The following is a 20,501-nucleotide window of genomic DNA, read 5'->3' as shown; positions in this document are numbered from 1 at the left end:
AAACTCACTATGGTCTTTGAAAACCTTAGGTAAACACGCTTAAAACTATAATGACGTGCCCAGCCAACACCAGGTAAAGGAGGTACGGCAAAAACCTACTCACAGCTCCGACTCAAAAAACTCGGGCTCCCAAGCCCATCCCGGAATCCTTTGCGCCGCGCTCAAGAAAGCCCTGGAACACTTGGGCTCCTTCAAAGCCCTGGAACACTTGGGCTCCTTCGGCCGCCGTAGGCTCTGCGTTGCTATGGAAACATAGCTACCTTCACTATGTCGTTGCTACAGGCCCCTCAGTCGCGGGTGTTCGTGGAACTGGTTCCTTGGGCTGACCGGGGCCGGGAGAACAATGTGGTCTCGGGCAGTGAGTTGCTGCCCGGCTTCCGCCGCCCGCTCTCCTCAGCACAGACCCAAACTGCGACTCGTGAGGTGCACGTAAGCGGCACCGCGGAGCTTTCCGCCAGCCCAGACCGGGCGCAGGTGGCGGTGTTAGTGAGCAGCACCAAGGAGACGGCGGCTGAGGCCAAGAAGAGCGTGTGCCGCCGCCTAGACTACATCACGCAGAGCCTCCAGCAGCAGGGCCTGCAGGTGAGAGCTTCGCAGGGGAGGCCACGGGACCGACCGTAAACACCCGAGGCGGAGGTTCGGCCCCGGCGGCCCCTGGAGCCAGGAGGAGGTGGGGAGGGGCTTCAGAGCCTGGGGCGCGTTGGTCTCTCTGGTATTCGAAAGCGCCAGAACCTGGCGGAGTGACACTTCGGCCACCAAAGTTGTTATTCCCCCCATTGACTTTTAAAGTGCAAGGCGGCAAATCGAGTAGGTTTTTATGGGGCGGTATTTGCCGCCGTGATTTTGTTCTTAACCTTGATAGGAACTGTTAGACTGGACACTCCAGATGTAAATCATTCTTTGTTTTGATTCTGCACTATGCGATGACCAAGGGCGGGAAAACTCGGCCTGGTCTCTCCTAACCGTGTTAAGCTTCGCGTGGAGTGGCTCTTCAGTATTTTTCGCAAACAGTAACGTGGGTAGGAAAGTGGCATCCATTATCCTTTTATATAGACAAAAAAAAAAAAAAAAATTCTGAAGTTATTTTAGTTTTAACTTTCAAGACAGCTGAGCCAGTATATTGTGGATGCCACATGAATGAAATACCTCTACTTACCAGAGATGTCCATGAACCAAACACTGAATACATCTTACCTCGACTCGACTTATAAGAAGAAAAAAATGAACCAGCTTTATGTAATCTGAACGACAGCTCTGTAAGGTTTTAATACCCCTAGTTCGATTTAAAGACGTTAAATCATGCTCTCAATTTCAGCCAGGGCGGTATTTGAACTTTTGTCTTTTTGAAACTAAAATCTCTATTTGTTCTAACCATAGCTGGCGCCAGATAATTAGAATACAATAAAATTAGAAACCACAGAACGGATCAACTCATTTCCTTCATTCTACACAGTGGAACTCAAAAGGCCAGAGTTTTGATTTATCCAGGATAACACCAAGTTCATAAAAGTGCTTCTTGTCTATTGTTAGACATGACACAGGCCCAAAAGCAAGTCTTTATTTTAAGGAAAAATATATTTGTACTGCATTTACAAACATAGAATTATTTAAAAAGTCATTTGGAAAAGATGCCTCAATGACAGTTTGAAAGAATTCAGGGGTGCCTGGGTGGCTCAGTGGTTAAGTGTCTGCTTTCAGCTCGGGTCATGATCCCAGCGTCCTGGGGTCCAGCCCAGCATCAGGCTCCCACCTCAGTGAGAAGCCTTCTTCTCCCACTCCACCTGCTTGCGTTCCTTCTCTCATCCTCTCTCTCACTATCAAATAAATAAATAAAATCTTTTAAAAAAAGATACAAGAATTCAAATGCTAATTATAAATAACGTGAATTAAATGGTTTACTATGTAGAAAATTTTCATAAAACTGTTACTAGTGCTGCAGTCCTGTTTGCATATGACTAATTCCTAATTTATTTACACAAAATGTATATCAAGTTCACATGGCTGTAACTTCTAATATGTAAAGCAATGAATTACTACATCTGAATTAATAATTATATTTAATAATATAATTTAATAATTATATTTGGGTTCAGTGTTCAAGACATAGAAGGTCAGTAATCTCCCAATTATCTCTGCTAATTAAGTATGCAGTCATGGAGATTATTTGTTCAGTAGAAAATGCAAAAAATCAATTATGCGGGCGCCTGGGTGGTTCAGTTGGTTGAGCAGCTGCCTTTGGCTCAGGTCATGATCCTGGACTTCCAGGATTGAGCCCCTCATCGGGCTCCCAGCTCCTTGGGGAGTCGGCTTCTCCCTCTGACCTTCTCCTCTCTCATGTTCTCTCTCACTCATTCTCTCTCAAATAAATAAATAAAATCTTTAAAAAAAATCAATTATGCTACTTTTCAGAATGAATTATAATGGGTTTTCACAAAGTCTTTATTCATTTTAGACTTTGGAGTTTTGGATTTTTAAACATCACTCCCCTACTTACAGGTCTCCTCATATTCCACATTCCTTTGCTTAATAGATGGACCCTAATTCTCTCATTTTCTGTCATCTCTCTGCCCTCCTTGACTAGCTGACTCCCATTTTTTCCTTTAAGAACCAGCCAAGCTCACCTCCTTGGCATTCCTTTTCTAGCATAACACTAGCCTTTGCTAGTTCCATTATTACAAGTGAGGAACATGTTCCATTCCCCACTTGTAATAAAACTTACCATTCTATATTTTAACTGTTGCTTTACTGGTGTCTCCTTCATATTCCAAACTTCTCCAGAGCTTGGACCATTTTCTATCACTTGCTTTGCATTCATGGGTTCAATGGTTTGAACCCATGCTTGATGCTTTTTACACCTCACATAATATATACTCAAAAAGTGGTTTTTGAATGACTAAAAGAAAAAAATGAGGCCCTAAATAAACTATTCAACTCTATTATAGATAATTTTATGATCATATGTAGTTTCACATGTGAAGGCATACCCTCGTTTGTAGTGTTGTTTTCATGGAAAAATGTTTTAAAGTTCTAAGCAGTATTTACTTATTCAACCATCAAACATTTTTTAAGCATTTCCTATCACTGCTTATTTTAAAATAGCACTTAATATGATCTGTAATTATTTTGCTTTCTGGTTTGTATGTTCCCTCCATAGGCTCATAATTTTTTTTTTCAATAAATATGTAATAGATTCATGTTGCTGGGCACCTAAAGTAGAGAATGAGTAAAACTTAGTCACTGTGCTGAAGGAGTCTTATGATAGGAATAGACTAATATATAATAAGTGCTGTGAAGAAAATATGTACCTGAGACAATTCAGTAGAGTAAGAGAGGTAATAATGTTCATTTTACTTGAGGGATTCCAGAAAGGTTTCATAATGGAAGTGACTCTCGTGTCAGATCTTGAACAGTGAAAGGAAAGCATTCCAGTTACACACTAGAATGCAGCAAGTATGTGTGTTCTGAGCTCTATATGCAGTGCATTATGGCTAGGACACAGGACTAGATGGGGAAAATGGAGGAGACTGAAGAAGAAAGCTGTAGACAGAAGAACATGGATGAAGGCGTTGTTTGCTATATTGAGAAGTTTGGATATTACTGGGATTAAAAAAAAAAAACCACCTGTTTAATTGCTAGACCTTTTGCAAATGTTATCTCATTTCATACTCATTCCCACCACATGAGACTGGCATTTCAGTTGCTGTTTATAGATGAGAACTCTCAAGATCAGAGTGATTATTGGCAGGTAGCTTGCCCAAGGTCATACAGGTAGGAAGTGGCAGAGTTTAGACTCCAGTCAAGAATTTTGACCTCAAACTCTTGCTCTTAACCAATATGTTGCTGCTTTATTGTCTTGGCAATGGGTGACTGAGTTTTAAGTAGGGGTTGTAACAGATGCTATTGATATCCCACACTTGTATCCCTTGGCACTTCACATTTGTGTGCATACAGGCCCAACTTCCATCTGCCAACACTTGTGAATTCCTTGCCAGTTTTTCCGGATGCAGTTTTTCCTGGCTCCACCTACAAGTGGGCCAGCCAGTAGTGCTAAAGAATTAACAACCCCTCTCAAGCTCTAGAAGCCTTCAACTAACAACTGAGAGAAGTGAGTGGAGAGAGACCTTACCCCTTGGGCAGGATAACTGAAGCATGTGTTCTGCCCTGGTTCCCAGAGTTTCTCTGCAGGAATAAGTTCCAGTTGCCCACAGTGGTGACTGCTTGACAAATGCATACTTTAATGGCTTGCTTTCCTTTTGTTTCACCTCTCATTCCCCTGTAGTAGTGTTTCTTGGGATCATCTTAAAAGTTAACTGCCTGTACTGACATCCTTGTCTCAGAGTCCATTTCTGGGGGCATTCAAATGAAGATCGGAAGTAGTAGGAATAGATTGAACATATCATATGAGTTGGCTTCAGTCTTTAATTATTAAAAATGGTGACAAAATTATTTTCCTTGTTGTTAGGTATTTATACGTTTTTTAAATATGTTTTTTGGACATGAATTCCTTGCTTACACATACTTTTAAAAATTAAATTAAAAATTAATTTAATTTAATTTAAATTAAATCTAAAATCTAAAAATTAAAAAATTACAGTCTAGGAGAAAAGTTTACATCTTCACTACAAACATATTCTTGGCATAGTCAGTATTATTTTCTTTTTTAATTTTGCCAATTCAGTAGTCAAAAAAAGTTACTGTCATTTTCTGTATTTTATTTTTTTACATTTGATCGCTTCTCGGCCTTTTGGCTAAGATCAAGTGTATTTTTTTACATTTGAGATTAAGCTTTTTTCATGTAAATTGCCAATTCATAATACTTTGTCCATTAATTTATGGGAACTTCTAAAAAATTAGTTTCAGCTGTACAGTATAAGGATTCAATAATTCTGTTCATTTCTCAATGCTCATCAAGATAATTATACTCCTAATCCCCTTTAACAATCTATATCCTACTCCCCTCTTCCCTCTGGCAACCGTCAGTTTGTTCTCTGCAGTTAAGAATCTTTTCTGGTCTCTTTTTGTTTGTTCATTTGCTTTTTTTTTAAGTTCTACATATGAGTATAATCATATGGTATTTGTCTTCTGGCTGACTTATTACTTAGCAGTATGTACTCTACATACATCCATATTGTTAAAAATGGCAAGATTTCATTCCTTTTTTATGACTAATAGTCCAGTGTGTGTGTGTGTCTGAATGTCTGTCTCACTTTTTTTTTTTCTAAGATTTTATTTATTTATTTGACAGAGAGAGACCCAGTGAGACAGGGAACACAGCAGAGGGAGTGGGAGAGAGAGAAGCAGGCTCCCCACACAGCAGAGGATTCCAGGATCCTGGGATCATAACCTGAGCCAAAGGCAGATGCTTAACAACTGAGCCACCCAGGAGCCCCAGTCTCACATCTTCTTTATCCATTCACCTATAGATGAACACTTAGGTTACTTCCATATCTTAGCTATTATAAATAATGCTACAATAAACATAAGGATTCAGACATCTTTTTTAATTAGTGTTTTTGTCTTCTTTGGGTAAATACCTAGTAGTGGAATTACACTGATCATATGGTAATTCTAACTTTTTGAGGAACCACCGTATTGTTTGTTTGAGACCAGTTTGCAGTCTCAACAGTCGTGTACAAGGGTTCGTTTTTCTCCACATCCTCACTAACATTTGTTATTTCTTGTGTTTTCTGTTTTAGTCGTTCTGACAGATATGAGGTGATATCTCATTGCGGTTTTAATTTGCATTTCCCTGAGATGAGTGATGAGCATCTTTTCATGTGTCTGTTGGCCATCGCTATACCTTCTTTGGAAGAATGTCTATTCGGGTCCTCTGCCCATTTTTTAATTGAATTATTTGTTTTTGTGGTGCTGAGTTGTATAAATTCTTTATCTGTTTTTGATATTAACCCCTTATGGATATATCATTTGCAAATTATCTTTTCCCACTCAGTAGACTGCCTTTTTGTTTTATTGATGGTTTCCTTCCCTGTGTAAAAGCTTTTGATTTTCTTGTAGTATCAATAGCTTAATTTTGCTTTTGTTTTCCTTGCCAGAAGAGACAGACCTAGAAAAATGTGTCTATGACTATGTAAGAAAAGTTATTGCCTGGGTTTTCTTCTAGGAATTTTATGGTTTTAAGTCTTACATTTAGGTCTTTAATCCATTTTGAGTTTACTTTTATGTATGGTATGAGAAACTGGTACAGTTTCATTCTTTTGCATGTAGCTGTCCAGGTTTCCCAGCACCATCTGTTGAAGAGACTGCCTTTTTCCCACTGTATATTCTTGTATCCTTTGTCATAGATTAGTTAATTGTCATAGGCCATATAAGTGTGGGATTATTACTGAGCTCTCTCTTCCATTTCATTCATCTATGTGTCTATTTTTGTGCCAGTATTTACTATTCTGATTACTGCTGCTTTGTAGTATATTTTGATATCTGGGGTTGTGATACCTCTAGCTTTGTTCTTTTTCAAGATTAAGAGAACGTTAAAATTAAGATTATCAGTAATTCTTTTATGTATTGCAAAAATTTTCCCAATTTTATCTTTGCCATATAACTTTTTACAGTATTGAACATTCAAAATTTTTAAGTTTTATTTTGTCAAATTCATTAATCTTTTCTGTAGGTCTCTTGCCCTTGGTGTAACACTTATTGGGTCCTTCCAAAGCTTAAGGTTATATAACCATTAACTAATATTTCCTGGAACCTATAGGGACCCTTTATACTACACTAAATATTTGCTATGTTAGAATTTATTTTGGTATAAGGAAAAAAAGGTTTTATTTTCTCCTAAATGGTTAAGTTGCTATACTGAAATCATGTATTGAGGTCTTATCCCTTACTGCTTGTGCAAGAACCTAACTCAAATTGCCTTGAAAATAAAAAGTATTAAAAAAAATTTTAAATTAATAAAAATTTAAAAGTATTGCTTTACATAATCTTAAATCGGTAATATGCCCTTTAAGTATGTAGTGGTCAAGACTCTATTTTGATGCAGCTCTCCTGGCTTTCCTGCAGCTTCCTGCATGATACCAAAACAGCTGCAACATTTCCAAGCCTTACACCACATACTGTACCATAACAAGAAAGACAATAGTTCTCATTTTCCACAACCACATAAAAACAAATATTCCTGGGTGCCTGGGTGGCTCAGTCAGTTAAGCGTCTACCTTTGGCTCAGTTCATGATCCTGAGTTCCTGGGTGGAGCCTCCACCTACTTTGGGCTCCTTGCTCAGCAAGGAGTCTGCTTCTGCCTCTCCCCCTGCTTCTGTCTGTGCTCTCTCTCAATGAATATATATATATATATATATATATATATATATATATATATATACACACACACACACACACATATAGATATATGTATATATATTTGCATATACATATATATGAACATACTCCTGTAGTTCAATGCAAATTGACAACCTAAATTTGTCCTTGTGGCCAGAGAAATGGCATATACTAATTAGCTTCGATTGGATTTCTGCCTATTTTTAACCATAATCTTGTAGCAAGTTAGGTGTGATAATCCTGAATGGTTTAGACCTATGATTATTTACCTTGAACCACAAAGTTGCTACGTAGAAAAAGTAGAGGTAGAATGTATGACACAAGGATTCCATACTGCTGCTTATGCCTACTGATTTGAAATGTTACTGGTATTATATTTGCAATCCAGACATTCTTGGATCAGTTTCAGAATACTAGTTCTTTTCATTAGTACAACATTATTTAATTACATCTTGGTAATTATATCTTTGCAAAACATTTGTAGGGCAACTTCTCTCATTACTTTTCTACTAAAAAGATTTCCTGTCTTTGAGGGATATGTTAAATGACAACATGAAGACACAGTCAGAAAATCCAGACAGTATAAAATTCTGCAGTCCAAATAAAACTTCTGTTCATATTTTGCACTGTTTATGTATTAATTTCAGGAGAATTGCCGATTTTATAATATTGTGTCCTGGTACATTTACTCAAGCATTTTTTCTGTGAGGTTTTATGACTTTCTTCATGTTTATCCTTTTTAATTTTACTCCTGCCATAACATGGTTTTTTGTATCTATTCAGAATGTCTACCTTCATAACTTTAGTTATTCTTATACTGACTGTTTTGTGTTTTAAAATTGGCCCTTTATATTTGGATATAAAATAGCTTCCCAGGAGCGTAATTGGGAAAACTTAATGGACTAGGCCGGTATATTTTAGTATTTTTTAGTTTGTAGCCGATATCGCAGGATTTCCCAATCTCAACATTATTTTTAACATCCTCATCGAAAACAATTCTTTGTTATGGGGATTGTCCTCTGCACTGTAGAATATTTAGCTATATTCCTGGCCCCTACCCATCAGGTGACCAACTTGTCCTAATTTACCTAGGACTGTCCCAGTTTTGCAACTGATAGTCCCATATCTCAGGAACCTCCTTGGTTCCTGGTAAACAGGAGCATTTATTCACTGTCTAGTTACTACATCACATTAGTGTACTCCCCTAACCCATTTTAACAACCGAATATACCTCCAGACATTAACAAATTTCCCTGGGGAGCAAAATTTTCTTCTACCTTGGGAACCATTACCCTATAGTTAAGCAGAAAAATCTCATATTTTCTCATTACCAGGAATATAACCACACTGAAACAAATTTAGGTTTATTTAGCATGATCAGCAGACATACCCCTGTAACATTCAGAATGCTTTCTGTACAAATAATTCCTCATTTGTATACCACTCTTAAGTTCCTACTTTGTGTACTAATGTAAAAATTACTACAAATGAAGTGACGATTATGAAATTTTCAGCAAATATTTATAGACTTTGAATTATTTTATGTAACTTTTAGGAAAGTTTTAAACATGAAGCAAACCAGTTCTTTCCACATACTTTGTCATTCTGATTTTAGTAAGTTCAGGTTTCTACTTTATGTTTTAGAGTCACTGCATTTAGTAGCCAAACCGTTAGTAATCATACTCTTGTACTTTCTGCTTCAGGCAGAAAATGTAACTGTGACAAAGGATTTTAGAAGAATGGAAAATGCTTATCACATGGAAGCAGAGGTATGTACTTATCATGACAAATAATTGGAAACAGCATGACTTTGTGGGAACAATTTGCATTTATTTTTGTACTTGAAAGATACAGGAGAAATTCTTCTCATGGTATTAATAAAAGATTATTTTTCTCAAAATCACTCTTGGTATTAATATCTGTGGAGTTTTTTTGTTTACTTATTTTTTTTTAGTAATCTCTACAACCAACATGGGGCTTGAACTCAGGACCTCAAGATCAAGAGTCACATGCTCTTCCCACTGAGCCAGCCAGGTGCCCCTGTGTGAACTTTTAAAATAAATTTTAATGAGATTTATTTGCGAGAAATAATTTTGAAATGGAATAAAAATAGTAAGGAGGAAGTGGCAGTTAATTGCCACCTAATAAAATTGTAATAAAATTATCACTTTGTAAGCAGGAAACACTATAGGAGAGAAATTTCTTCTCAGATAAAAAGTAAATTAATAAACATAAGGATTAAAACACTTTCAACATTCTTTTCTTTTGTAATGCAATTTTATTTTATTTAAAAATAAAACCACTTGTGGGCTCCTTTGTGGCTCAGTTGGTTAAGCATCGGACTCTTGATTTTGCCTCAGGTCATAAACTCAGGGTCATGAGATGAGTTCCACTTCGGGTTCTGTGTTCACTAAGGAGTCTGAGATTCTCTCCCTCTCCACATGTGCATTCACACTCTCTAAAATGAATAAGTCTTCAAAAATAAAAACCACTTGGGGCACCTTGTTGGCTTAGTAGATCTGTCAACTCTTGATGCTGGGGGTTGTGAGTTCATGCCCCACATTGAGTGTACAGAATAAAAATAAAATCTTTAAGGGGCATCTAGGTGGCTCAGTCAGTTAAGTGTCTGACTTAGCTCAGGTCATGATCTCAGGATTCTGTGATGGAGCCCCAAGCCCATGTTGGGCTCTGTCCTCACCAGGGAGTCTATTTGTCCCTCCCCCTCTCCCTCTCCTCTTGCTTATCCTCTCTCTTTCTCTCTCAAATAAAATCTTTAAAACTAAAATAAAATCTTTAAAATAATTTTAAAAGTAATAAAATAAAAAGCACTCAACCTTTGCCCAGATTAGAAAGAACAAAATATTTTTTGTGCACTCACTGATAACATTTAGTTCCTACTACTGCCTATACTTTTTACTTATCTTTATAGATTTTTATGATCAGGATTTCATGAAATCAGAGTATGTATAGCTGTGGTTAGGTTATAGGACAGCTGTTGTTTCAGCTTCCAAACATCTTAGGATAGGTGCTAGGTCCATACTGCCTCCTGTCACAGGAAGCAAACAAGAATGGAGTTAGAGTGGACTCTTATTGATCTAGTCAGATAACCTTTACGTTAGAGGTGGGAAATTTCTCGAGAAATCATCTGTCCTTCAGGCAGATAATAGATTATTTTTCTAGTATTAAGGATAACTTGGGCTCAGACTTCTCAAAGACTGTTGCAAGAATTAGAATGGAAATTAGAATCCTGGCTTCTTACCTCTTTGAGATAGTAATTTTTACAAACATTGTTGTTCCAGTACTTAATTTAATAGTTTTGTGATTTCACCACTTAAGATTATCAATTAATTGAACTATCTCAAGGAATTTTAAAATTACTCATGATAATTTTAGGAATCCACATGACAAAATTTATTTTATAGTAGTTGGGACTAAAAAGTATCTTTCAAAACAAGTTGAAAGGGGTCTGAGGGAATGGACAAAATGGGTGAGGGAGTGGGGAGTGAGAGGTATAGTCTTCCAGTTATGGAATGACTAAGTCACAAATGAAAGGTACAGCATAGGGCATACAGTCAGTAGTAGTGTAACAGTGTTGTATGGTGACAGATGGTAGCCACACACACTTCTGGTGAGCAGAGCCCAAAGTATAGACTTGCTGGGGCACCGGGCCGGCTGGGTTGGTTGGTGGAGCATGTGACTCTCCATCTTGGTGTTGATAAGTTCTAGCCCCATGTTGGGTGTAGAGATTACTTAAAATCTTTAAAAAAAAAAAGTATAGATTTGCTCAATCACTGTGTTGTGTACCTGAAACTAATGTGACATGTATGCCAACTATAGTTTTTTAAAAAGGGAGTTATTAAAAAAGAGAGTTATGAAACTTCTCAGATGTGAAAAGTTTTAATATAATTTTTAATGATTTTTATTATATACACTATGATATCATTGTCTCATATCAATTGTTTTCTTAAAATAGGTTTTCAGTTTGGGACTTTTTTGGGTGATATTCACAGAAGAGATTAGATGTCCAAAAAAAAAAAAAAATCACAACAGGGGATAGAACAGAGTAGTAAGATTCCATATTATGGAGATCAAAAGCCGGGAGTTACTCTGGAACTCCTCCAGTAGTTACTGCCTGTCAGGATTTCAGGCTATAGTGAATGTTCATTGGCTCAGATTATCTTAAGTAAATTGGGTTTATTGTGAGGGTAACACCAGGGAGTAAGGAGGAAAAAGAATGGCCCCAGCAAATGCACAGACAGGCTTCATGGAAAACTGGCATGTTTTTCAGATTGAGTTGTTTTAGGGACTCACTGTGCAGTTACAGAAAATGCATTAGAGCTGCTTGTTTTGCTAGAAGAACATGACTAAATGAGGACTTGGCTAAACACTGCTCATCTTCCTTCTGCTATACTTATTTCTTAACGTCATGTACTCAGTTTCCTCAGAGAATCTGATTATATTTTGTATAGAGTTCCTCAATAGCCAGAATTCTTATATCCTGCCATCTGCAGTCAGTGGAGACCAGGGGTCACAATGTACAAAATAATGTCTAACATACTAATATTCTCATGGACAGTTAAATATATAAAGTAAGATCAGATGGTAGAACATTACATAATAACTAAAATTTTCATCCTGAAAGGGACTTCAGAGATTCTTTATCTAAACTCCCACCTACCCTCTCTTTATTTTAAACTCCCACCTACCCTCTCTTTATTTTAAAGATAATACCGAAAATTAGAAATTATGTAAGTGCATGAATATAAAAAGTTTCTTCCATTTTCAGACATCTAATCAATACAGTATTTTATAACATTAAGCCAGAATTGACTTACTAGTATTCCTCCATTATGCACCTCTCCAAGAACAAAAGACTAAACTTGTTCCTTCAGATAGATACTTGAGGTTCAGTAGCATGTTGATGCTACTTTTTTCTTCTCCAGGGGTAAGACTCCCCAGTTTCTTTAGTCATTTCTTATAGTAAGACAAACTCTTTATTGAGCTAATTTCCATCTAAAGCACCTGCAGCTATAGTGTCCTAATTGTGATTTAGCCAATAAGTAGTAGAGAAGGATGATTATCTTCTTTATCCTAGAATGTTTAAGACTGAACTTCTTATACTCGCATCACAGTGTTAACCTTCTTTTGAGCTCACAGGCCTAATTAGTAATTACAATTAACTGAACTTTCTCACATGCTGATTTTAAGTCAAATTTCTCTTATTTTATACTTTGTTATTGCTATTTCAAAATGAAATGTGTTTAAATTTATCTCTGTAAAATTTTATCCACTAGATTTAACCTGTATTTCCAGCCTGTTAGGATCTTTTTGGATCTTGATTTTATCAAGCAGGGTTTATAGTCCATCCTGCCAGCTTTCTGTCACCTGCTGATCTGATCATCTGTGTACCCATCTGTGTAATTAATAAAAATATTAAGTAGCATTAATCAACTATGACACTAACCAACAATGTTGCCATGAAGACTATATGTCAGTATATCCTAAGATTTATTTAAATAAGTAAAATATAAATACTTTATTGTTGTAGTATTTCTCTGATAACTTGCCACCTAGGAAGTCAAGTTTAGTACATGATGACTTGTTCTTAATCTCAAATCTACATCCTCAATAGATTAGCCTTGGATAGAAATAATTTGGCAGTGGTTCGGAAGATAGTTTAGAAGAGAAGCATTGAGTTGGTGAACTTCGCTCTCAGGAATAAAAGCAAAGTCAAAAGTCAGATTGTTTTCTACTTAATATCTCATCAAGAAACTCAATACTTAGAGAACCTTATAAGACTTACAGTCTTTAGTTCCTGTGTTCTTATTTTATTGTTCCAGAACCATTAAAATGAGAAAGGTTTGTATTCTTTTCTTCAGAGACAGGACTAAGAAAACAGTGAAGATTTAAAGAGGGAAGATAAGAACAGATTGTGGCAAAATGACAAAAGAAAATATGCAAAGTATTTGAGGCCTGTGGCAATAGAACAAAATGATAGAACAAATGATAGAACAAAGGGCCTTGTCTTCTTTCCTTCTCACAGAAACCTTTTTTCTTTCTTTTCTAATTTCTTACAAACTAATTTTTAAAATAATCTGTTCTAGAATCCTGCTTAGAATTGAAAAGCATCTACCCTACTACATGCAGTTTGTTCAGTGTTATCTGCTGTACTTTTTTTGGAAATTAGAACTTAAAGTATTTTTAAAGAGGACTTTGGCCTGGTTGTTTTTTTTTTTTTTTATGGTAATTGAGAGTAGCAATAATTCAGAAGTCTCATTTGCAGAAATTTTTAATAAACAGATTTTACTTATCTAATAGACAAATTCATTGAAAGCACTTAAAATCTCCTATTTTCGGGGTATCTGGCTGGCTGAGTCAGCAGAGCACGCAGCCCTTGACTTGGGATCATGAATTTGAGCTCCATGTTAGGGGGTAGAGTTTACTTAAAAAAACAGGAAAAAAACCCACCACCTATTTTGGAGTTCAGTTTCTTTTTCAGTACTAAAATTTCTTTCTTTTTTTTTTTTGTTTAAAGATTTTATTTATTTATTTGACAGAGAGAGATCACAAGCAGGCAGAGAGGCAGGCAGAGAGAGAGGAGGAAGCAGGCTCCCTGCTGAGCAGAGAGCCCGATTCGGGGCTTGATCCCAGGACCCTGAGATCATGACCCGAGCCGAAGGCAGCGGCTTAACCATTGAGCCACCCAGGCGCCCCAGTACTAAAATTTCTAAACTAATGATTCTTCTTGACCAAAGAGATGGGAAGCATTTATGTCTCAGTCTGTTTTATAATTTAATATAGCTAGTACAAGATAGTATGTAAAATCTATATATGTGTGTAGATTTGTAATCACATTATTTTGCCCTGAAGAAACATATAGAGGATTTTGAATATGATATATGAATTTATCTTGAAATTTTTTATCTGCAATGTATGAGATAGATTGAAAGTTTTTTATCCTGAATACCTCTTTTTAAATATTGTGATGCAACACCTCTATTCTTTAGTAAAGTGACTCTGCCTCATTAACTTGGATTTCTACCTAGCTGTGTATTGATTATACACCACATTACTGAATTTAAAAGAAGTTCAGGGCATTGGAAGGCTTAAAGCAGTTCTTAAACTGTTAGAAAAAGCAGAATACAGGTTTTTTTCTACTAATTTACTTCTTGCTAATCATTTTACCCACACATTCCTAAACTATAGTTTGTCCATGCTTTGGGACAAAGACAAAGAGCTGATAGTCTGTTCAACAATGTAGATGTAGCTCTAAAAGCTCATCTGCTAACTTTGTAAGTCATGGTAGTGATAAGAAGGATGCAGGGCAGAGTAAATTGTGTCTGGGCAACTCTGAAACTGATCTCAACAGATAGATTTTCCAGTTATGTCTAGACATAGAGCAGGTAAGTACCACATGTTAAACCTGATTCTGTGGGATTAGATTTGCCTCAGATAATTAGGGGTGGTAGGGAATTGAAAAAAAAAAAAAAAAGAACCAGTATCTTTTCTGAAAACTGCTTAGGAATTTTCACTGTCCTTCCTTCCATATACTACTACTTTTTTTTTTTTAAATAGCAAAGAATACCAAGGATGCATACAAAAGATTCAGTATGTTTCATAGCAAAGCAGTTATATATTTATAAACACTGTTTTCATTTTAAGCTGTCAGAGTAGAAATTGGAAATTTTTTTTTAAATAAAATTTATTTCAAGGCCCTGTGTCGCAGTCAGTAAATGTCCGACTCTTAGTTTCTACTCAGGTCATTATCTCCGTTTCTTGAGATCAAACCCTGCATCAGATTCTGAGCTCAACAGGGAGTCTGCTAAGTTTCTGGCTCCCTATCCTGCTCCTCCCCCACATTTGTTCACTCTCTCACTCTAAAATAAATCTTAAAAAAAAATAAATTTAATTCAAGGACACTTATGTAGCAAAGAATTGCTTTTGTTGATACTTGGAACCTGTTATGCTCAATCACTTTAATCTGCATGCAAAGAAACCCTTTGAACTCTCAAAACCTCTCAAATTTAGTTACCTTCCAACTCCACAGAGGCACTGTAAATCTTGCTATATTTCATAACATGTAATGAAGTGTATATACAGTGCCTCTGTGACACTCTTACAGGTTAAATATAGCAACAAGAGACAGGATTTTTTCCATACACTATACAAATGCAGAAAAGTATTATATTGTCTTTTTTTTTCTTTTTTTTTTAGGGAGAGTGAGCACACAAGTGGTGAGGGGACAGAAGGGGAGAGAGAATCTTAATCTCACAACCCTGATATCATGACCTGAGCCAAAATCGAGTCACATGCTTAACCAACTGAGCTACTTAGGCATCCCTTTATTTTTCATTGTTTTTTAAAGATTATTTGAGAGTGAGAAAGAGAGAGCACAAGCGGCAGAGGAGGCAGAGGGAGATAATCTTCAAGCAGACTCTCTACTGAGCACAGAGCTGGTAAGGGGCTCAATCTCACAACCCTGAGATCATGACCTAAACCTAAGAGCCACCCAGAAGCCCCCTGTATCTATTATTAAAGGTAGTCTACGGGCATTTTGGAACTTTGATTTTTCAACCAGGAAGGAAAGGCAAAATTTTTAACTATTCAGAGGTTAAAAACTAGCAACCTGGATGAGGCTGGGGATATTGATTTTTGACTAATAGATTGATATTTTGACTGATACCATAATTAAAAAAAAAAATACTTAAAAGACTTCTCTTAAAAAGACAGACAAGACTTCTGCTTCTGGCTGAGATAGAATAACATGAACCAGATTTACCTTCCCACCTGAAACCAAAAAATGTACAAAGTATGTGAAAGAGTGCTTTTCAAAGAGTGATTATAAGGAAGTGAAACACAGTGATCCCTGAGAAAAAAGAAACAAAAGGTCCTATCATGTTGGTGTGCTTGGGTGGCTCAGTCACTTAAGAATCTGCCTCTGGGGGTGCCTGGGTGGCTCAGTGGGTTAAAGCCTCTGCCTTCGGCTCGTGTCATGATCTCAGGGTCCTGAGATCGAGCCCTGCATTGGGCTCCCTGCTAGGCTTGGAGCCTGCTTCCCTCTCTTTCTTTGCCTGCCTCTCTGCCTACTTATGATCTCTCTCTGTCAAATAAATAAATAAAACCTTTAAAAAAAAAAAAAAAGAATTTGCCTTTGGCTCAGGTCATGATCCTGGGATCCAGCCCCATGCAGGGTGCAGTGTTGGTCTTCCTGCTCAGCTGAGAGCCTGCTTCCCGCTCTCCCTCTGTCCCTCCCCCAACTCGTTCTCTCTCTCTCTCAAATAAATAAAATCTTGCAGGGGGGGGGGGGAGTCCTACCATGTCCATATTGCTGTGTTAAGAGTGTCCAGGCACCTTCCCAGGGAAGGGAAACCACACAGAGCCTGGCAAACTCCTTGTATTGAGGAAGTGGAATTGAGAGCCCAAACAAGACGGCTAGAGAGTTTGTAGGAGAGTCGAGGGCTACACAAAGAGAGGTCTTTAGAGAACTACAGAGGGAACACCTCCCCCATTCCCTCAAGTATTCAGCAAAATACTCATTAGCACATACATGCACAGAAATGACCAGAGGCTAGAAAAAAAGTCACCCCCAAAATTAGAGGAAACAGTGTTTGGGGTTCATATAAGGCTGAGGTACAACACCGGCCAGACTAGAAAATCTTGATTAATAGGGTATGAGGTGGAGTATAGACACTTCTCTATACTCATCAGGGGGTAATAATTAGTGCCAGATTGAACATTACTCTAATCCCACCTAACAGGTTTTTTGTTTGTTTGTTTTTTTAATTTCTTTGAGAGCAAGCAAGCAAGAGAGGGAGCTAACATGGGCTGCGGGGTAGGGGGAGAGGCAGAGGGAAAAGCAGACTCCCCACTGAGCAGGGAGCCTGATGCGGGGCTTCATCCCAGGACCCTGGAATCATGACCCCAGCCAAAGGCAGAGGTCCAGCCAACTGAGCCAGTAAATCTTAAAAGCAAACCTAAAGAGATCAGTATTTATAGAAATACAAAAATATCCAATACCTCCCATAAAGTTAATTTACAGATTGCCTTGCATGCAAAATAGCATGGAAATAAAGCTCACAATAAGGATAAAAGAATCAAACCCATCCAGAACCAATGTAGATATTAGAATTAACAGACAAGATCATTAGTTATTACAGCTGAATTTCATATGTTGAAAAGTTGAGACACTACTTTAAAAAAATTCAATAAAATGTAATTTAGTTGTAAGGGTCAAGTAGGCTTATCTGTCACATATTATAAAATGACCTCATTATTATCTGGCTTTACTTCTTTTACTCACATTTAGAGAAAATTTTGAAAGAATGCATCAAGCATGAAAATAATTTCAAGTGTCATTTCATTTACAGGTCTGCATTACATTTACTGAATTTGGAAAAATGCAAAATATTTGTAACTTTCTTATTGAAAAGTTAGATAGCTCTGTTGTCATCAGCCAACCCCAGTTCTATCATACTCCAAGTTCTGTTGAGAATCTTCGGTAAGTTAAGTACATCTTTAACTAAATTACCAATTAAAACTATTCAGTGTTAGAGTTCATTGAATGTCATATTAATAATGTCTGCATTTAATTCCCAAGACGAAAAGCCTGTCTTGTTGCTGTTGAGAACGCACGGCGCAAAGCTCAAGAAGTCTGTAACGTTGTTGGCCAAACTCTAGGAAAACCTTTATTAATCAAAGAAGAAGAAACAAAAGAATGGGAAGGCCAGATAGATGATCTCCAGTCATCCAGACTCTCAGGTTCATTAACCGTACAACAAAAAATCAAAAGTGCAACAATACATGCTGCTTCAAAAGTATTTATAACTTTTGAAGTAAAGGGCAAAGAGAAGAAAAGAAAAAACCTCTGAAATTCCAACTAAAATATATTGTTTGTATCATTTTATTTTTATACTTTTTATGTTTGCTTTGTCCTGAAAATATATATTGTATATTCTATAAAGTATTTCTCCCCAAAATCTGTCAGTTCTTGAATATAGTTCCACAAATACCTAGGTTTACTTTCCATTTTTAAAAACTTACTATGGGGGGGCGCCTGGGTGGCTTAGTTGGTTAAGCCACTGCCTTCAGCTCAGGTCATGGTCCCAGGGTCCGGGAATTGAGTCGCATCTGCTCCTTGCTCAGCAGGGAGCCTGCTTCTCTCTCTGCCTCTGTCTGCTTCTCTGCCTGCTTGTGCTCGCTTGCTCACTGTCTCTCTCTCGCTCTCTCTCTGACAAATAAATAAATAAAATCTTTGACAAAAAACTTATTATGGCAAATACTCTGAAAATAAATATGTTATATGTGCACAATTATATACTGACAATATAAGTCATGTATAAGAAATTTTTATATTTCTACTACAGGAATAAATATTGGCAGTCTTAATGACAAGGAATACATAACTTTTGATAAAAGGGTAGTGAGGTATACTAGGAAAATATTTTGATGCCAGGAATAAAATATATAAACCAGATCCTCTTCACCAGGCTCCTTTGATTATACCAGCACTTTCCAATACAAATAAATGCAAGCCACATATGTAATTTAGAATTACTTAGGAGATATATATTTAAAAAAGTAAAATATAAAAAATAAAAAAGCAGTTGAAACTAAGTTTAATATTTAATCTAAGGTGTCCAAAATATTATTATTTCAGTATATAATCAATATTTTTAAAATAATTATTTTAAAAATAATTTCTATTTTTTATACTAAGTTTTCAAAATTTATAGTTTACATCATAACATCTTAATTCATATACTAAATTTTCATCAGAAATACCTGATCTGTATTTATTTCCTAAAATGTAGTTGAAAAACTAGATTCATACATGCAAGTTCCAAACAAGATTAAAAGAGCTAGTAACTCTACATCAAGAAGCAATTTCAGGTAGCAATTTTCAAATTAAATTTTTTAAAAATTTAAAATTCAGTTCCTTTATTGTACTAGACACCATTTTAAGTACTTGAAGTGGTTTAATGGCTACTGTGTTGCACAGTGTAGGGTTCTACACTTGCGATAATACCTTCAGGCTGTTTGAGATGTAGCAGCAAGTACCTGACATTCCTGTTGCATGGCACATTATCTGCAAGTGATCATCAACCAGAACTGTTAGGCAGCACAGGTTTCCCATTCCCCACCACAGAGGTATGGGCCCTAGGGTTTTTCCTCTGACCTATCTCCATCCTCCTATACCAATATTATTTTCCTACCACACGCTCCAGTATGTAGTTTATATCCCCGCCCACTTCCTTAAGTGGCACTGAAATAGTTTTATCCATCTCCTCTGTAGGGTCCGTGGCAGGAGGGAAAGTGAAAGCTAAGAAGAAAAGCTTTAGGATCTGACACCCTGTGTTCAAATTCAGACTTTACAGCTTTATTACTAAAGGAGTGTAAGCTGCTTTAGAATGAAGATCTTATCTTGTTCATAGCTGCATTCTCAAACCTGACGTAGTGTCAGGGCCAACAAAGAGTAGGCTCTCAAATATCTTCTGAGCAAATTTACCAGACGTGTGAATTTAGCAAGCAAGGCACTTTGATATCATTAAGCTTCTCTTTCTTCACCAAAAAAATGAGGCTAAATACCTACCTTTCAGTATTACTCTAAGGATTAAAATTGATAAATACAAGACCATGAGAATAATGCCTACCATACCACAGCTGTCAGTCAATAAATAGTAGCCATTATAGCAACCACATTCTTTGATTACTGTCAACCCAACTAAACTAAAAGTTGGCTCTTCCAAGTCTTCCATTAAGATGGATTTTTAAATAGTTATATTAAAGATATTATCACAAAATCAGTTTAAGATATGTTTTTTATTTCCAAAAAAAGAGATAAAATATATTTTAGCTTTGATTTATCCAGTTGGGTAGAAAAGTATATTGGGGCTGAATACCAAGGAAACAATATTTATACTCAATAAAAATTTCATTATATGGGTAGATTTTTCTTAGCTGTAGCTTCATTATATTTTGGTTTCATCATATTTGGTAAAGAGGGTTTTCAGCTTAGCATGAAATACCTAAAAATAAATGTTAAGTTACCGAACACTTTTTAGAATTTACAGGATTTTTTTAAAGATGGTGCTTCCAAAAAAAAAAAAAAAAAGCCTATAAATTGGGCAGTCCTGCAATTCTGTGAAGTGGCTAAGAGAAAAAAAATCCTTCAAGGACTGGCCTGGATTATGTATAACATCCCAACTTC

The 20,501-nt window shown here is 36.6% G+C and overlaps 1 protein-coding gene and 1 pseudogene across 2 annotated transcripts; both read left to right on the top strand.

The window, feature by feature from the left end:
• The first annotated feature begins 219 nt into the window (after window positions 1–219).
• IRAK1BP1 (interleukin 1 receptor associated kinase 1 binding protein 1) lies at window positions 220–18,560 on the top strand. 2 transcript variants are annotated; one of them, XM_059177238.1, is made up of 4 exons: window positions 223–582; window positions 8,998–9,063; window positions 17,662–17,792; window positions 17,892–18,560. In XM_059177238.1, the coding sequence occupies exons 1-4, from the start codon at window positions 268–270 to the stop codon at window positions 18,160–18,162; spliced, it is 783 nt and encodes a 260-aa protein (XP_059033221.1). In that variant the 5' UTR covers window positions 223–267; the 3' UTR covers window positions 18,163–18,560. The 2 variants fall into 2 exon arrangements, with proteins under 2 accessions (XP_059033222.1, XP_059033221.1); XM_059177239.1 differs by lacking the exon at window positions 8,998–9,063 and having other exon boundaries at window positions 220–582.
• Window positions 4,729–4,844, top strand: LOC131835025 (U2 spliceosomal RNA; annotated as a pseudogene).
• Window positions 18,561–20,501: the final 1,941 nt, after the last annotated feature.

This window comes from Mustela lutreola, chromosome 6 (genome assembly GCF_030435805.1).
Source record: "Mustela lutreola isolate mMusLut2 chromosome 6, mMusLut2.pri, whole genome shotgun sequence".
Lineage (NCBI taxonomy): Eukaryota > Metazoa > Chordata > Mammalia > Carnivora > Mustelidae > Mustela > Mustela lutreola.
Note: the sequence above shows the minus strand (reverse complement) of the source record. Positions and strands in the feature narration are given on the sequence as shown.